The sequence below is a fragment of the Neolamprologus multifasciatus genome, chromosome 22 (assembly GCF_963576455.1).
Source record: "Neolamprologus multifasciatus chromosome 22, fNeoMul1.2, whole genome shotgun sequence".
Classification (NCBI taxonomy): Eukaryota; Metazoa; Chordata; class Actinopteri; order Cichliformes; family Cichlidae; genus Neolamprologus; species Neolamprologus multifasciatus.
In genome coordinates, this window is record NC_140459.1 from 31872425 (window position 1) to 31890098 (window position 17674).

Genomic DNA, 17674 nt, shown 5'->3' on the forward strand with positions numbered 1-17674 from the left:
ATAATGTAAGTACAATAACACAGAGTTGTAAAGATACTTGAAAAAACAGATAATTTTTTAATTCCATATATAGCCCCTTTGTAAACGCTGTTCACCGAAGTCTATTTACCAACATAGATATTACACATAAAAAATACACGCAAACATTGGAAATCACTTTTTGGCACAACACCTGTTGCATGACAGCCACGGGAAGCCGACGGGTAAAGAGATCGGTTGTTATCGGATTACGTCGTGGAAATTGTTTAAGACATGTTTCCGAAGTAACAAAGAGCCGATGGATGGCCTATAAGTTTGCTAAACAAGGGGGAGGGTGCATCCGACCTCCTCGGCTGTAATTGGTCCAGCCTAGAGACGATCATGACCAATTGGCCAATCCAACACCTTTCATTATTTAAACCCTTCCAAAATAAAAAATAAAAAAATCGATCAGCCCATAAAAATAAAAAATCGCCAGCAGGTGGGCCGCTGGCCAGTCCAGCTATGCGTGCACGTGTAAACGCACGTTGACAACCGTAACCATGGCCGCCGAGGGTATATAAATGCTGCACAAGGTTCCAATCGTCCCTTTACACTTGCTCGTGGACTTGTTTCGACCTGCTCCAACCTCAGCCTGTGGAAAGCTAAGTTTTGCAAACATTTTACTGAAAGCGGATTTTACTTGAAAGCGACAACAAGTACTTCATCTGTGGATCGTTTGTACTTGTTTTTGTTTTTCAAGTTTGAAGATGGCTCGCCGTGGACCCGGACTCCTCGACAGTCACCTGGACTTCGCTGCAGGTACGTTTGAAAGTTTCTTTAAATTTAAATGACTGTAATAATTTAACAAGTTCCAGTGTGAATATCAAGTTTTAACGCGATCAAATATGTGTATTCCAAGATTGTTTCCCGTAAATTGTTTGTATGCTTTAAATTTTCCGGGAGAGGTGTAGAAATTATTAACGACTGGTGTATGAATATGAAAAAAACAGGTATTACTTTGATTTGAAGGCTTCAAATTTGATACTTTTCTATAAAATGAAATGGTTAAAAATAGTTTAATGGACTAAAATTTGTAAAATGCCCAAAAATCAGTTTCTGTGGTAACGGCATCTTCAAGATGTCATGGCGTCAGAACACGCAGGTGTAAACACACAGATCCAGGTCCCCTCCTAACATCCTTTTCTTCTCCGGATCAAAGGCTTTATTGACATAAACTATATTTTTTCTCTGCTGCAAAACACAAAGATAAAAAAAAAATAAAATAAAATAATATCAAAAGAATATGAAAACAGTAGTAATAATGGTATTAAGACCTATCTTCTATTACAGTAATGCTTTTAACCTTATTAGATAGCAGAGAGAGAAATTGTACACAGGGATATTTACACAGGGATAGCATGTTTACCACAGATTAGATGTATCTGTCCTTATGGCAGATACAGTCCTTGTGCACATTTAAGAGTTTCTGTTTGTTTGTTTGTTTGTTTTCCACTTGAGCATCATTTTCAGACATACCTGCAGAGCTTTGTGTGTGTGCAATTTTTACTCTTGCCAAGGAGGTTGTGTTTTTATTTTAAAAAAATATATTTTTTATATTTAGGACATGAGATTGGTACATGTGGTCTAAATGTTACATTATGGTTTGCATCCACATATTTAACCTATGAGCTTTTTTCAAAATGTGTGACATCGTGAATTGTAAATAAAACAGGAGAATGAGCTGCATGGTTAGTTATACATTTACTGTAGTATATTTATATAATAAGTTACTCATGTCCGGCTATTTACAAATCAATACCTATTATCCATTACCTATTCCAACATAGTGTTTGCATAAAGGCTTACAAAGAACAAATAAAACAAATTGAATGTACACAAAATACAGTGTCATATATAGTGTCAATATAGTGTCACCTTAAAAGTACACAGAGTGAGCTGCCTTGGTGGAGGTTTGGTGGTCTTCTATTAAAAAACTTCACTTAAAGATTGAACAAGTAGAAGTGTCATTCAGTCTGACATAAAATGCTTTCCTCTCATCCTCTGCTCAAACTAACAGATGTAGGTCTGTTGCTTTAACACTGGGTGTCTATTACATTCCTAATGTTATTTTAAAAATTGTTTCTTCACAGGGCGTCTTGACTATGTGGTTGAACGCCCTGCTCAGGACACTGATACCCAGCGTATCAGCGAAGGTGAGTATGGTGAGTATTTTTTCCCTCTCTCACCCTCACCCTCTTCTCATGAAGCACCAGATGCTGATGACGGTGAACAGGAAGGTGAGTACCCCCCCTACCTACCTGTAGACGATGAAGAGGTGAGTGAACAGACTGAGAATTCATCTGACTGGAACGACTCAGAAGAGTGGGGGGATTGGCTTAGCGATGACTCGGGGTATGACACCATGGATGAGAGTGATGATTCCCCTCTCATCCGGGAGCACCCTCCAGAGCCGTTTTGGCACGATTGGCAACATCCTATTGCTCCAGGTGCTGCCCCTATCGCCATGCCGCCTTTCGGCCAGGCCAACGCCCCACTCTTCTCTCGAGTTGTTGCCCCAGTTGGTGATCCACCAGCTGCTCCTCCCTCAGCTGCTCCCTCTGCTGCTCCTTCCTCAGCTGCTCTCTCATCTGCTTTCTCAGCTGCTCCTTCCTCTGCTGCTCCATCCTCAGCTGCTCCCTCTGCTGCTCCCTCTGCCGCTCCTTCCTCAGCTGCTCCCTCTGCTGCTCCTTCCTCAGAAAAGAGAAGCAGAGAAGACATCTGCACCGAAGAGGTAAGTGCAAAGAGGTGCAAGGTAAGTGACCAGTTTGATGCCCCTTCAACATCCTCAGGTTGTTTTGGAGTCAGATGTTTCTGGGAGAGGCTTTTTAACCTTTCCCTTGATGACAGTGACTCTGATTAGTTTATGTTAGAACGTGTTTTTAAACTTTGTAACACTTAAGTTGGCCTTTGTGTTTTGCAGTGTTTGTAAATATCTTTTACTTTTTAATTAACTTTGTAATGTTTAAGTTAAGCCTGTTTGTAACACAGATATAAGAACATCTGACTCGCACATGTGAAATGTATTGTTTTTTTCTTGATATGTGACATTAATATTAATATTACATTGTGACTGAAAGGTAGTTTTTTAGTTGTTATTACTTCTTTCTTAATATCACAGGTAACTTTTTAAATGAATAATATAAGTTTTTCCCAAGCCCTAATTCACCATGCAGGACAAAGGTAAGTCTGTACTTAATGTCAACACAAATAAGTAGAAAAGGTTTAAAAATGATGCAGTGAACTGACTGTAGTCTCTTGTTTTTACATAAGGTATAGCCTGTGGCTAAGAATTCAACACTTCAGACACTCAACGTCCAAGATGGAGCTAACACCCCACCCAGAAGACAGCCTTACCCCGACCAACCCGATGAGAAGGATGGATGACCAAGTGAAAAACTGGAGAGTGGTGCTGTGTTCCAACTATGTAAGTTATCACCTCACATTGACAACAAACTGCCTTGAAGACGAAATTCTTCCAATAGTTGGTATAAATCATCATCCTATGTCAGCAGCACTGTAGGTTTAGGTTTATTTATATTTTTCATGTGTATACGTTGGGTTTAAAATTGCTTTTTAACAACATACTGCAGCTACCAACAATGAAAATGCTGTTTTGTGTTAAAATGACGTCTTTCTTGTGTTATTGCTTTGCAGGGAAGCTGAGAGTGGACAGAGCTGCACAGAGGACCAAAGATCCACTCTCAGCACTTCATACCTGACTGGCCACAGCACCACCCCTCCCCACCCAGGGTGAGGAGGGTCCTGACCCCGCCTGCACAGAGGGAGTTGTGAACATGCACTTCTGTATCGGTGGGTTTAGGATCCTCCTCACACTCACACGGATGAGGTCACTGGAAGATGTCTCCATTGCATCAGCAGGATGTAAGCATTTGTAAAATATTACAGTTTGTGATGTTTTATACATATTTTTATTGCATCATTTCAAAGTAGGAGATATAAAATAAACCAATTTTCATAACATTTTCTGTGTATTTAGTTGTTTTCTTAATAAGTTATTTGGAACATCATTGCAACCTGTCAGCTTTTTATTGAGGATTTAGAAAGTTGCTGGTGGCCCGAGTGTGTACAGTGGGGTGTTGTTTTTGTCACATGGTGAAAGTGACCTCATGGGGAGCAAAAAGAACAACTGAACAAGTTGGGGATTCACAGACTTTGGTAATTGCTAAAAAGAAATTAATAAAAATTGTTCTGTGTGAACTAAAAGCTCAAATATAAACCATCCTGACACTGACACAAATGATCTGCTGTTTATAAGCAGGAGATTGTTTCCATGAGCCTGGGTGAAGGTCATTTGCATGAGTTTAACCTCCTGGTCAAAAACTTGCATGACTCTGTTATCACTCTAACTTTCTTCTGTTTATTTATTCATTTTTGCTAATTGTAGTAGATTAATATGTTCACCAACTGATTCTTGGCCTGAATGTTTGAATGTTTGCAGTTTCAGGTCCTACTGATCAGTTTTAAGTATTGTAGAAAGTGAGCAGCAATTTAATCGAGTCCTGGGATGAAATGGGACAAGAGGGTAATGTGACAGCCACATTAGTTCCCTTCCCTCGTTTAACAATGTGTAAGCAGACTGCTTTAACCTGCAATTTACTGCATGTTGTTAGGCTGCATGGTACAACCACAGTCTGCTAACCACCCGTGGTGATCGAAGGTTTTGAGGTCTTGCTTGAGCTACTGATGAAGTTTTATCAAAGCTTGTTAAGTTTCCCAACCACATTTCATCCTGATGGTCCAAGGCTTACATCTTTATGCTCACAGACGTACTTCTGTAATTAATGAGTGACCGATTTATTACTTTAAGTTACAGTGTGAGGGGCATTAATGAACATAAATCAGATTTAACTGGATTATGTGTTTAGGTCAAGAGACACAGACCTTCATCTTTAAGAGGCTCTTCTTGAATGTCTAATCACGATGTTTGTGTTTGTCTGCAGCATCACTGCAGCAGAGAGGGTATAACACAAGGCCACAGTCATGTGATATTCTTATTATTATATATAAAAAGGGTTCACAACTGAAAGTAAAAAGTAATGCAGTTAATGCACATTCATCTTAGTTGACATAAACATAAAGACAATGTAAATAAGATATGAAAATAGTTTAAAAGTTATTATTTTTCATGTTGCATCAATGGTTGTCATTTTATTCACAAGAACTGCGATCTGTACAATACTAATCGGCTAGTTTCTGGGATCGATTGGTAGTGTCTCCAATCTCCACTAGGGGGCTTTCGCACATTCTCCTCATTGCATTAAACTACTCTGTGATATAACAACACAAAATCACTCTTGTGATTCTTTCCTTCCTGTTTTCAGGGGTGTAATAATGGCTGCATTCATTGAGGAACGTAGAGGAACAGTTAATATATGACAGCCTATATTTAGTAACATAGGGTCAGTGCAACACAACCAGGCACTTTTACATCAATAGCTCAATTAAGTCCAGCAATATTGTCAGAAACCTTTTGATACACAGACTTTGCTCATCTCATATAGATGATCGACATTAAATGCAGTCATGGGGGATCAGTTGGGCTTCAGAGGTGCAAACATAGTATGAAATTGATACATATAATGGCTATTATCTTGTTAATAATTTTCACCTCCTCACTACGTACGACTCTGGATACTGTAGCTCCAGTGAAAACTAAGGTCTCTAATCAGAAGTACCTGACTCCGTGGTATAATTCTCAAACACGTACCCTAAAGCAGATGACTCGTAATCTGGAGAGGAAATGGCGTGTCACAAATTTAGAGGATCATCATTTAGCCTGGAGAAATAGTTTGTTGCTTTATAAGAAAGCCCTCAGCAAAGCCAGAACATCTTACTATTCGTCACTGATTGAGGAAAATAAGAACAACCCCAGGTTTCTCTTCAGCACTGTAGCCAGGCTGACAAAAAGTCAGAGCTCTTTTGAGCCAACCATCCCTTTAACGTTAACTAGTGATGACTTCATGAACTTCTTCACAAATAAAATTTTTATCATTAGAGAAAAAATTACCAATAATCATCCCACAGATGTAATATTATCTGCAGCTACTCTTAGTACCATTGATGTTAAGTTAGACTCTTTTTCTCCAATTGATCTTTCTGAGTTAACTTCAATAATTACTTCCTCCAAACCATCAACGTGTCTTTTAGACCCCATTCCTACAAAACTGCTCAAAGAAGTCCTGCCATTGATTAATTCTTCGATCTTATATATGATCAACCTATCTCTAATAATCGGCTATGTACCACAGGCCTTCAAGCTGGCTGTAGTTAAACCTTTACTCAAAAAGCCATCTCTAGACCCAGCAGTCTTAGCTAATTATAGGCCAATCTCCAACCTTCCTTTCATATCAAAAATCCTTGAAAGAGTAGTTGTCAAACAGCTAACAGATCATCTGCAGAGGAATGGTTTATTTGAAGAGTTTCAGTCAGGTTTCAGAGCTCATCACAGCACAGAAACAGCTTTAGTGAAGGTTACAAATGATCTTCTTATGGCCTCTGACAGTGGACTCATCTCTGTGCTTGTCCTTCTTGACCTTAGTGCAGCATTCGATACTGTTGACCATAATATCCTATTAGAGCGATTAGAACATGCTGTAGGTATTACAGGTATTGCACTGCAGTGGTTTGTATCATATCTATCTAATAGACTCCAATTTGTGCATGTAAATGGAGAGTCCTCTTCACACACTGAGGTTAATTATGGAGTTCCACAGGGTTCAGTGCTAGGACCAATTCTGTTTACATTATACATGCTTCCCCTAGGCAGCATCATTAGAAGACATAGCATACATTTTCACTGCTATGCAGATGACACCCAGCTCTATCTGTCCATGAAGCCAGATAACACACACCAATTAGTTAAACTGCAGGAATGTCTTAAAGACATAAAGACCTGGATGACCGCTAACTTTCTGCTTCTTAATTCAGATAAAACTGAGGTTATTGTACTCGGTGCTGAAAAGCTTAGGAATATGGTATCTAACCAGATTCTTACTCTGCATGGCATTACCTTGGCCTCCAGTAACACTGTGAGGAACCTTGGAGTCATTTTTGACCAGGATATGTCCTTCAACGCGCATATTAAACAAATATGTAAGTCTGCGTTCTTCCATTTGCACAACATCTCTAAAATTAGAAATATCCTGTCTCAGAGTGACGCTGAAAAACTAGTTCATGCATTTATTACTTCCAGGCTGGACTACTGCAATTCATTATTATCAGGATGTCCAAAAAACTCACTGAAAAGCCTTCAGCTAATCCAAAATGCTGCAGCAAGAGTACTGACAGGGACTAGAAAGAGAGAGCAGATTTCTCCTGTTTTGGCTTCCCTCCATTGGCTTCCTGTTAAATCCAGAATTGAATTCAAAATCCTGCTCCTCACATACAAGGTCTTAAATAATCAGGCCCCATCTTATCTTAATGACCTTGTAGTACCATATCACCCTATTAGAGCACTTCGCTCTCGCTCTGCAGGCCTACTTGTTGTTCCTAGAGTATTTAAAAGTAGAATGGGAGGGAGAGCCTTCAGTTTTCAGGCCCCTCTTCTGTGGAACCAGCTTCCAGTTTGGATTCGGGAGACAGACACTATCCCTACTTTTAAGATTAGGCTTAAAACTTTCCTTTTTGCTAAAACATATAGTTAGGGCTGGACCAGGTGACCCTGAATCCTCCCTTAGTTATGCTGCAATAGACGTAGGCTGCCGGGGGATTCCCATGATGCATTGAGTTTTTCCTTTCCAGTCACCTTTCTCACTCACTATGTGTTAATAGACTTCTCTGCATTGAATCATATCTGTTATTAACCTTTGTCTCTCTTCCACAGCATGTCTTTTATCCTGTCTTCCTTCTCTCACCCCAACCGGTCGCAGCAGATGGCCGCCCCTCCCTGAGCCTGGTTCTGCCGGAGGTTTCTTCCTGTTAAAAGGGAGTTTTTCCTTCCCACTGTCGCCAAAGTGCTTGCTATCTATGCTATCTATCTATGAAGTGCCTTGAGGCGACTTTTGTTGTGATTTGGCGCTATATAAATAAAATTGAATTGAATTGAATTGAATATACTGCTGTGTATTGAAATTCCTCTTGTTTTGCATAGAAATACACTGAACAACATACAAAGCATAATACATAAAATAACATCTACCTGAGTTTTTTCTTTGTAAGAAGCCTCTCATGTCCATTGTTGTGTTCATCAGTACATAACTGAAACTGGTTCAGAGAGCTTTATTTAGCCGTGGAGGGTAACAACTGAAAATATGAAATAAACACACATGTAAGCTATGACTCTCTAAAGAAACAGCATTGTTGTTGTTCGGCTTTTCATTTCGCCATTTGTTGATTTACTCGAAGAGCAAGTAACTTAACATGGGTCAAGTGATCAGTTTGATATCAATCTTTCGTGATACGCCGTCATGTTTACATTATTTGTACAGTACGAATGATTTGCTTTGGTACCTGGTCAAACTTAAGCTTTCCTCTGTCTGCCTGTCTGCACTTCTCCAACAGCAAACTCGCAGGCAGCAGCTTCTCCCCCCTCGCATACATGCGTAAGTGCTGTGCTCAGTCGCCTAGTGCCTGAGCTCGGATCATACCAAAATTAGTGGGAATTTTTGTTCTTCTGCACATCGTACAGGTCAGCTGTTACATGCAGATTCCAGTTTTTACGGTGGAACATGAAAAAAAAAGCAAATTCCAGACTGTAACTGGCAGTGAAAAGCACAACATGTTCTGTGGATTGGAGGTGATTGACTACATGGACGTTCAGCCTGCAGCTGACAAGCTGTGATCGTATAGTGGTTAGTACTCTGTGTTGTGGCCGCAGCAACCCCGGTTCGAATCTGGGTCACAGCATTGAGGTGAAGCTTTTAAAGCAAATACAGCAGATAAAGTGGAGCACGAGTTCAGAATTTAATGACAAAAAAACTGCTTCCATAAAGTCTAAGGCATAAAGGCTTTGACTTCTTGATATGATTCATCAACGCTGGAACAAGGACATTTTTACATCATGTGTTCCTACACAATAGGTGGTACTTAAACAACTAAACATTTTCTTATATATTACACTACAATTTTTATTTGAATTAATACCAATTTTACTTTATTATTTTTATTTTATTTGAGAAAATGTGACATAACTTGATACAAATAGCTGTTTTTAAACATCATTTTGATTTTTTAAAAATACTTTAACCCTTTTTTTTGGCTGTATTATGTCTTTGTTGGAAATCTTCTGTTTAATCAAAATAATAATAATTCAGTGTCTTTTACTGTTGCATGTCATCCATACTCTGACGGATTTTTTCAACAACTTTGTGAATAAAAATGTACAGGCACAAAGTCTGGTCAAAGTGTTCGTCCTAAACACGGTGCTGATCTCAGCTACCAGAAAGTCTTATCTGAAGCTGCTGTTTCATCATTATGAAATCTCAGGGTCACCCTGTGTTTTTCCCCAAGCTGGGAAGGTTTCATGTTAAATGCTTGTGATGCTCTTGCAGTATAACAACATATTTACTGGAGCACTTCATATTTCTGTAATTCTTGTGAATGTGATAACTCAAGAAAGAAGCAACTTGGATTTTTCTCAACCTCGAGGTAAAAGTCAGAGGCCAAGTTTTCTGCAAATGTTCTTATGCGATAACTCGAGAATGAGGCAAAGTATACCTTTTAAATGGAAAAAATGAAAACACACACAAACAACTATTTACCACTAAAAACATGAAGGTCCCCAACTACAAATCACAACCACTCTGCCGTGACCCGGATTCAAACCAGGATTGCTGCGGCCACAATGCAAAGTACTAAACACTATACGATCACGGCTGCAGAGCAACTGGTCATCTGATCTTTATTGTGCTTTTTCCCTTATATCAATCTCAAAATCTGTGTCAATGATGCGCACATTTACGCACGTGGCACAGTAACAATATCTCCATTAACACAGGGGCGTCTCGTGGTCTGACGGTAAATACATTTTGGTGATCTTCTGCACATCGTACAGGTCAGCTGTTACACGCAGATACCAGGCTTTTACGGTGGAATAAGAAAATGCAACATCCAGACTGTAACTGGCAGTGAAAAGCACAACATGTTTGTAGTTCCAATGTTGATACGACCTAAACGTGTCAAACTTAAAATGTACAGTCCTGCTTAGTGGGTTTAAAATGGACTCCTGTGGATTGGAGGTAATCGACTACATGGACGTTCAGCCTGGAGCTGACCAGCCGTGATTGTATAGTGGTTAGTACTCTGCGTTGTGGCCGCAGCAACCCCGGTTCGAATCCGGGTCACGGCATTGAGACGAAGCTTTCAAAGCAAATACAGTGGAACCCTGACTTATGAAATTAATTCATTCCTGAGGGTTTTTTGTAAGTCTAAAATTTTCGTAAGTTGAAACACCCATCACGCCTTTTGAGCGAACGATAGGCTACAGGCTAATTGCTAACTGCAACAACAATATGTCGTTCAAGTGGAACAGCGAAGCGCAAGTACGAACGCCAAGGGGGTTGTCACATGATTCGGAAGGCATTGTGGGTTTGAATCATTATTCAATTACACATATGTTTCATAAGGAGTTGGAGCAGGTGGACAATCAGTCAATCAGTGCAGCCTGAAGATTTTTGGATTTTTGTAGCTCATAGCTTCGCTCTGCTAAGAAGCGTGTGCGCTTGTACAAAGGCCGTTCAGCCTCGGGATTTACACTCGGCTTGACATGGATATGTGAAGAATGAAGGGACCCTGCAGCGAAACGGAGAGCGCAACCTCTGACTGTGTGCCTGTTTATTCAGTCTGACCACCTGTTGAAGGTAACGCGCTAACATGGCTAACGCTAGCATCACCGCACGTAACTCTGTTATTTTAAGGTTATCTTAGCTTATGAAAATTTTACGTTGCAGCTGTACGAGCTAGCTACGTGTTTTGTAAGCTGCTGTGCTCTTCACAAATAAAGCTTGAAGCAGCTCAGATTGTTAGAACCAGCACTGAGTCCTGTTACATTTATACAGTGTTAGAGCAACGGCTGCAACCTACAGCCTTTAAACTAGCGATTAAAATGCTGACAGTAAACTCATCAGTCCAGATGTTACCACATTACTTTGTGATACTTGTGAGTTAAAACAACTGAGACAGGCTGATTAAAATAACAGCTGTCAGTTCTCTCATTCCTTATATCAAGACTGGAGATCACACTACTGATTTCAGTTCATTTAATATGTGAGTGCACAGATTCATTCTCAACTGGACATAAACGATGATCAAAGGTTGTATATATGATGAATTCATCAAATCCCAGCCTCTAACACAGTGCGCTGAATCTTAGCTCTGAATGTCCAGTATATTCTAATCAGTACAATTTAAGCATTCACTGAACCTACAGTATCTACACCTGTGTGGCAAATGTGTGGTAAAGCTACAGATAATGAAATTTAATTATTAATACAATATACATCATGAAAAATGAAAGCTGAAATTGATTCAGTTTAGTACTTTTCTCTGTGCTCTGTGATTATAAAGTTCTTACATTCTGTGATATATACTGTAAATGATTTTCACAGAGGTCTTAAAGTACTTAAATCACTGCTGATAGTCTGGTTGTTTATTTTTTCACGTTTTTGTGTCTGTAGGGCTGTTTGATGACGATTTGGACTCCTGTGGGAGATGAGGACACACCCACATCTGTTCCATACTGCAGCCATGGATGGTGTTATGGCTCTGAGTGGGAGATAAACAAACAAGAGAAATACCGATCAGCTGATCATTGATCAGTTTCATGATTGAAGTAGCAACAGGAGAGGGAGGGGGAGAGAATGAGAGAAGAAGAGGCAGCTGTGCAGCAAAGACACAGAATAACTCCAGCGTTGTGTCTTTTTCCATTGTAGCTGAAGTACGGGAGAAACTGTGTTCCTTTTCAGCTTAATATGAAACGCGTAATATTTTCTCTGAATACAGGACAATTCCGTTTTTTTTTTCCATCATTTGGCAACTCTACTAACTAACCTTATGAATAAAATAAAGTTCACTATCAGTAACATCATAGCACCCAGCTGTATAGAAACTCCATCATGCTAGCTAGTACACAGTACGAGTTATTGTAACTGACTGTAAAAAGTCAGCACAACGAAAGTAAACTCCACCTAAACTTGGTTCATATCTGACCCAGATAGACTGCAGGTCATAACTTCTTACCTGAAGTTCAGTTCACCTGACACTTGGACCAGCGGCCGCCTCGGGTCTTTCCTCCTCCCCTTTCTCTCATCCACCTGCTGGCCTCTGTGGAAGCTCCGCCATAGCCACCACCAAACAACTGAGTTATTTTTACACATCTGGCAACAGCTGGGCAATCCACCACCTTTCATTGTTTATGAAACAAGCAAAAAAAAAAAACATCGGCCCATAGAAACAAAAAATCACCCTACGGTTGCGCCATTAGTTAAATCTTGGCGTGCCAGCTGTGGCATGCGTGCCCAGGGTTGCCGACCCGTGGTCTATAAGATGTTGTGTCCTATCCAAAAGTTCTTTGCAATTTTACATTGAGAAACATTATCCTTAACATATTTGGCCCGCGTAAAGTACTATGGCCATCACTCTGTAATTGATAATTGTTTAAATAACCCATGTCTTAAGTCATTCCATCATACAGAAAATAAAAAAGCAGCGTGGATCACTTTTACATCACAAAATGTTAGAAATATAAGCCGTTCATAACAACCTGAAAGGTTGGGAGTTTAAAATGCAAGCCAATCGAAGCAGAAGACTATAATTTCACAGAGTATACGGTGTCTATTGTTGTGTAGACATTTATAAATAAGAGCTTAATAAAGACGCTTCATTTCTTAAGAAATATGCAGGTGGAGTGATCTTTATCAAAAGTGGAAGTTACATCTGTGGCTAAACCATTATGCACCACAACTTTAAAAATCTATAGTGCGTGGCTGTGTAAGTAAGGGGTGGCTTGCCCTTCTCGTCCCGCGTGTAACAAACCATCTGTTGGCAGTAGTGGATTTGACACCTCAGCATTGTGAAAGTGGGGAAAGTTACTTCTGGCTGAGCATAAGATTTCTGCTTACAACTTAGAATCTCAGTTCTAAATGAAGTTCAAATTCAAAACGCAGTCATTAATCTTCCAACTGTATCTTTCTGTTCTGACTTTGGAGTCCTTGTTTGTTTACTCAGCCGTACTTTGGGAGTCATACTATTTTGATACTGGGGAGAAAAGGGTAAGGTGTGAGAGACTAAACCGTTACAAACAAAACTTCAAAAATCTAAAGAGTGTGAGACTGCTAGCTGTGTCGTTCAGCAATAAACTTATCTACAATGTGTTAGTAATAGTGATGTGTCGGTCGTGAACAAAATGGCTCTTAGAGCCGGCTCTTTGACGTGAACGACGCGAGCCGGCTCCTTATCGCGAGCCGTGGGTTTGTTTTTTTTCTTTCTCTCACCCTCTCTCTTGCACTTTTTTTCCGCTTCACTCCGTACGCGAGCCTTGTGCTTTTCGCTGGGCAGAGGGGGGAGGGGCGGTAGTTACACTCACAGAAGCACAGGAACAGAGCGGGAGGGAGAGACAGAAAGAGAGCCAGGGACAACAACGTCACATTAGAAAGGTATAGTAATCATCCACATCTATTTTCAGTTGCGGATGATAAAGGATTCAGAAAGTTTATTCATGCAGGCCCATATGACAGAGAAAATCTCACATCAATAATCTCACCCGTTCTGCCTACTTCCATCTATGTAACATTAACAGATTGCTTCCTTCTCTTTCCACCCAGTCTACGTCCATTCTTGTCCATAGTCTTGTTACCTCCCGTATTGACTACTGCAATTCTCTTTTGCATGGTCTCCCCCAAAAATCCCTCCATAAGCTTCAACTGGTTCAGAACTCTGCTGCTCGCATTATCACCAGAACCCCCTCCTACCAGCACATCACCCCTGTTCTTCAGGAACTTCACTGGCTCCCTGTGAAATTCCGGATAATTTTCAAACTTCTTCTGCTCACCTTCAAGGCCATTCATAACCTCGCTCCTCCTTACCTTTCTGACCTGTTAACCACCAGCTGTTCTGCCCGTTCACTTCGTTCTTCTTCTTCTATCCAGCTTGCTGTACCTTCCTTCCGCCTCACCACCATGGGAAGCAGAGCTTTCAGCTGCTCTGCTTCCAGGCTGTGGAACCTTTTGCCCCCAGAAATAAGAAACATTGGTTCTCTCCCACAGTTTAAATCCCAACTCAAAACTCTTCTGTTCAAATCTGCATATTCACTGTGAATCCACTGTTTGTTAATTTTATCTTGTGCTTTTATTTTATTGTTCTTATTCTGCCATTGTTTTACTAAGTGTTTTATCCTATTGTAAAGTGTCCTTGGGTGACTTGAAAGGAGCTCATAAATAAAATTTATTATTATTATTATCATCATTATTATTATTAGAATGTGCATCTTCTTTTTGTTTTCATATTTTAATTTATATTTAATTGTGTTGTGGTTTGCAGTGTTTTGTGTTGTTTCATTTTATTCATTTGTTTAAAAGGAAAAAGCTGAAAATTTAAATAGTTAAAAGTTGAACTGTGACTAGTTGGTTTTTGTATTATATGATTTATTTATTACGTTTTATGTGGAGTGAATAAATAACAAACTCCAAAACACGTAAAAACTCCAAAACACGTAAAAACTCAGAAGCACATAAAAACTCAAAACACAAACAAAAGACAACAGAATGGCTCCAGGATGCTAGGGCGCAGTGTTGAGCTTTTGTTACCTAGTGGCTACACAAGCCAGCAAGTACCAACGACTGGAGCGTTGGTACTTGCCAACGCAAGTACCAACGCTTGGTGACTGGAGGGACAGCGCCCTCCAGTCACCAAGTGACTGGAGGGCGCTGTCACTTGGTGTTCGCTCGCTCGCTCTGTGGTATAGTATCGCTTCCTGTTCCTGCTCAAACACAGTGGTGTTTCTGAGTAGCTTATTTGCTTAGCAGTTTAATTAACAACTTTTAAATACATTCTTTTTTCACAGTATAATCTTCACGTGCTTCATCCGAAGCACACTTTCTGTGTACTCACTACCTAATTTATAGTATTCACTCACTGTCTCTGTACTGTTTCGCTAGCTTAGCTCGTAGCCGACCCGTTAGCACCATGGCTACTTCACCTGTCCCTTCTGCACTTTCTTGCTCATTGTGTCAGATGTTTAGTTACTCCTCGGCCTCCTTTAGCAGTAATGATATCTGTAACAAATGTAGCATATTTGCAGCTCTGGAGGCCAGGATTACTGAATTGGAGACTCGGCTTTGCACCCTGCTCTCACCCTTAGCTAGCCAGGCCCCTGTAGCTGGTGCAGCCGAAGATAGCGTAGGCCCCGCTAGCTGTTCCCCGGCAGACCCCAAGCAGCTGGGGAAAGGCTGGGTAACGGTGAGAAGGAAGCGTAGTCCTAAACAGAAGCCCCAGGTACACCACCAACCCGTTCATGTGTCTAACCGTTTTTCCCCACTCGGTGACACACCCGCCGGGGGTCAAACTCTGGTAATTGGTGACTCTGTTCTCAGACATGTGAAGCTAGAGACACCGGCAACCATAGTCAATTGTCTTCCAGGGGCCAGAGCAGGCGACATTGAAGGAAATTTAAAACTGCTGGCTAAGGGTAAACGTAAATTCAATAAAATCATAATTCACGTCGGCAGTAATGACACCCGGTTACGCCAATCGGAGGTCACTAAAATCAATATTGAATCGGTGTGTAACTTTGCCAAAACAATGTCGGACTCTGTAGTTTTCTCTGGTCCCCTCCCCAATCAGACCAGGAGTGACATGTTTAGCCGCATGTTCTCCTTAAATTGCTGGCTGTCTGAGTGGTGTCCCAGAAACGATGTGGGCTTCATAGATAATTGGCAAACCTTCTGGAGGAAACCTGGTCTTGTTAGGAGAGATGGCATCCATCCCACTTTGGATGGAGCAGCTCTCATTTCTAGAAATATCGACAAATTTATTAAACCCCTCAAAACATGACTATCCAGAGTTGGGACCAGGAAGCAGAGTTGCAGTCTTACACGCCTCTCTGCAGCTTCTCTCCTCCTGCTACCCACCCAAAAACCCATCTCCATAGAGACTGTGTCTGCTTCCAAAAAGACAAAAAACAAACTAAAAACCAGCAACAAACAACTTAAACAATCACAAAGAAAGAACAATACAGTATCCACATCTGAACCAAAGAGTAAAACAGTGAAATGTGGATTATTAAATATTAGGTCTCTCTCCTCCAAGTCTCTGTTAGTACATGACTTAATAATTGATCAACAAATTGATTTACTCTGCCTTACAGAAACCTGGTTGCAGCAGGATGATTATGTTAGTTTAAATGAATCAACACCCCCGAGTCATTCTAACTACCAGAAATCTCGAAGCACAGGTCGAGGGGGTGGTGTGGCAGCAATTTTTCACACCAGTCTATTAATTAATGAAAGACCAAGACAGACTTTTAATTCATTTGAAAGCCTGATGCTTAGCATTGTCCACCCCAGCTGTGAAACTCAGAAACCAGTCTTACTTGTTATCATCTATCGTCCACCTGGGCCTTACACAGAGTTTCTGTCTGATTTCTCAGACTTTATATCTAATTTAGTTCTGAGCTCAGATAAAATAATTATTGTGGGTGATTTTAACATCCATGTAGATGCTAAAAATGACAGCCTCAACATGGCATTTAATCTGTTGTTAGACTCAATTGGTTTCTCTCAAAATGTAAAAGAACCCACCCACCACTTTAATCACACTCTAGATCTTGTTTTAACATATGGCATAGAAACTGAACATTTAACAGTGTTTCCTGAAAACCCTCTCCTGTCTGATCATTTCTTGATAACATTTACATTTACAATAATTGATTACGCAGCAGTGGAGAGTGGACTTTATCAAAGTAGATGTCTTTCTGAAAGTGCTGTAACTAAGTTTAAGAATATAATCCAGCCACTGTTATCATCGTCAATGCCCTGTACCAACACAGAGCAGAGCAGCTATCTGAACGCTACCCCAACAGAGGTCGATTATCTTGTTAATAATTTCACCTCCTCACTACGTACGACTCTGGATACTGTAGCTCCAGTGAAAACTAAGGTCTCTAATCAGAAGTACCTGACCCCGTGGTATAATTCTCAAACACGTACCCTAAAGCAGATGACTCGTAATCTGGAGAGGAAATGGCGTGTCACAAATTTAGAGGATCATCATTTAGCCTGGAGAAATAGTTTGTTGCTTTATAAGAAAGCCCTCCGCAAAGCCAGAACAGCTTACTACTCATCACTGATTGAAGAAAATAAGAACAACCCCAGGTTTCTCTTCAGCACTGTAGCCAGGCTGACAAAAAGTCAGAGCTCTTTTGAGCCAACCATCCCTTTAACGTTAACTAGTGATGACTTCATGAACTTCTTCACAAATAAAATTTTTATCATTAGAGAAAAAATTACCAATAATCATCCCACAGATGTAATATTATCTACAGCTACTCTTAGTTTCATTGATGTTAAGTTAGACTCTTTTTTTCCAATCGATCTTTCTGAGTTAACTTCAATAATTACTTCCTCCAAACCATCAACGTGTCTTTTAGACCCCATTCCTACAAAACTGCTCAAAGAAGTCCTGCCATTGATTAATTCTTCGA

The 17674-nt window shown here is 40.3% G+C and overlaps 2 protein-coding genes and 1 non-coding gene across 4 annotated transcripts in view; 2 read left to right on the forward strand and 1 right to left on the reverse strand.

Moving 5' to 3' along the window:
* LOC146493773 (uncharacterized) overlaps positions 1–17674 on the reverse strand; it is a 561837-nt gene that overhangs the window by 266995 nt on the left and 277168 nt on the right. The gene's annotated exons all lie outside the window — the stretch shown is intronic.
* LOC146493790 (uncharacterized) lies at positions 485–3811 on the forward strand. Of its 2 annotated transcripts, XM_085149807.1 has the most exons (4): positions 485–780; positions 2112–3201; positions 3292–3445; positions 3676–3811. In XM_085149807.1, the coding sequence occupies exons 1-2, from the start codon at positions 729–731 to the stop codon at positions 2879–2881; spliced, it is 822 nt and encodes a 273-aa protein (XP_085005933.1). In that variant the 5' UTR covers positions 485–728; the 3' UTR covers positions 2882–3201; positions 3292–3445; positions 3676–3811. The 2 variants fall into 2 exon arrangements, with proteins under 2 accessions (XP_085005933.1, XP_085005931.1); XM_085149805.1 differs by having other exon boundaries at positions 2112–3445.
* trnah-gug (transfer RNA histidin (anticodon GUG)) lies at positions 10256–10327 on the forward strand. Its single transcript has one exon. It is a non-coding gene; the product is annotated as a tRNA-His (tRNA).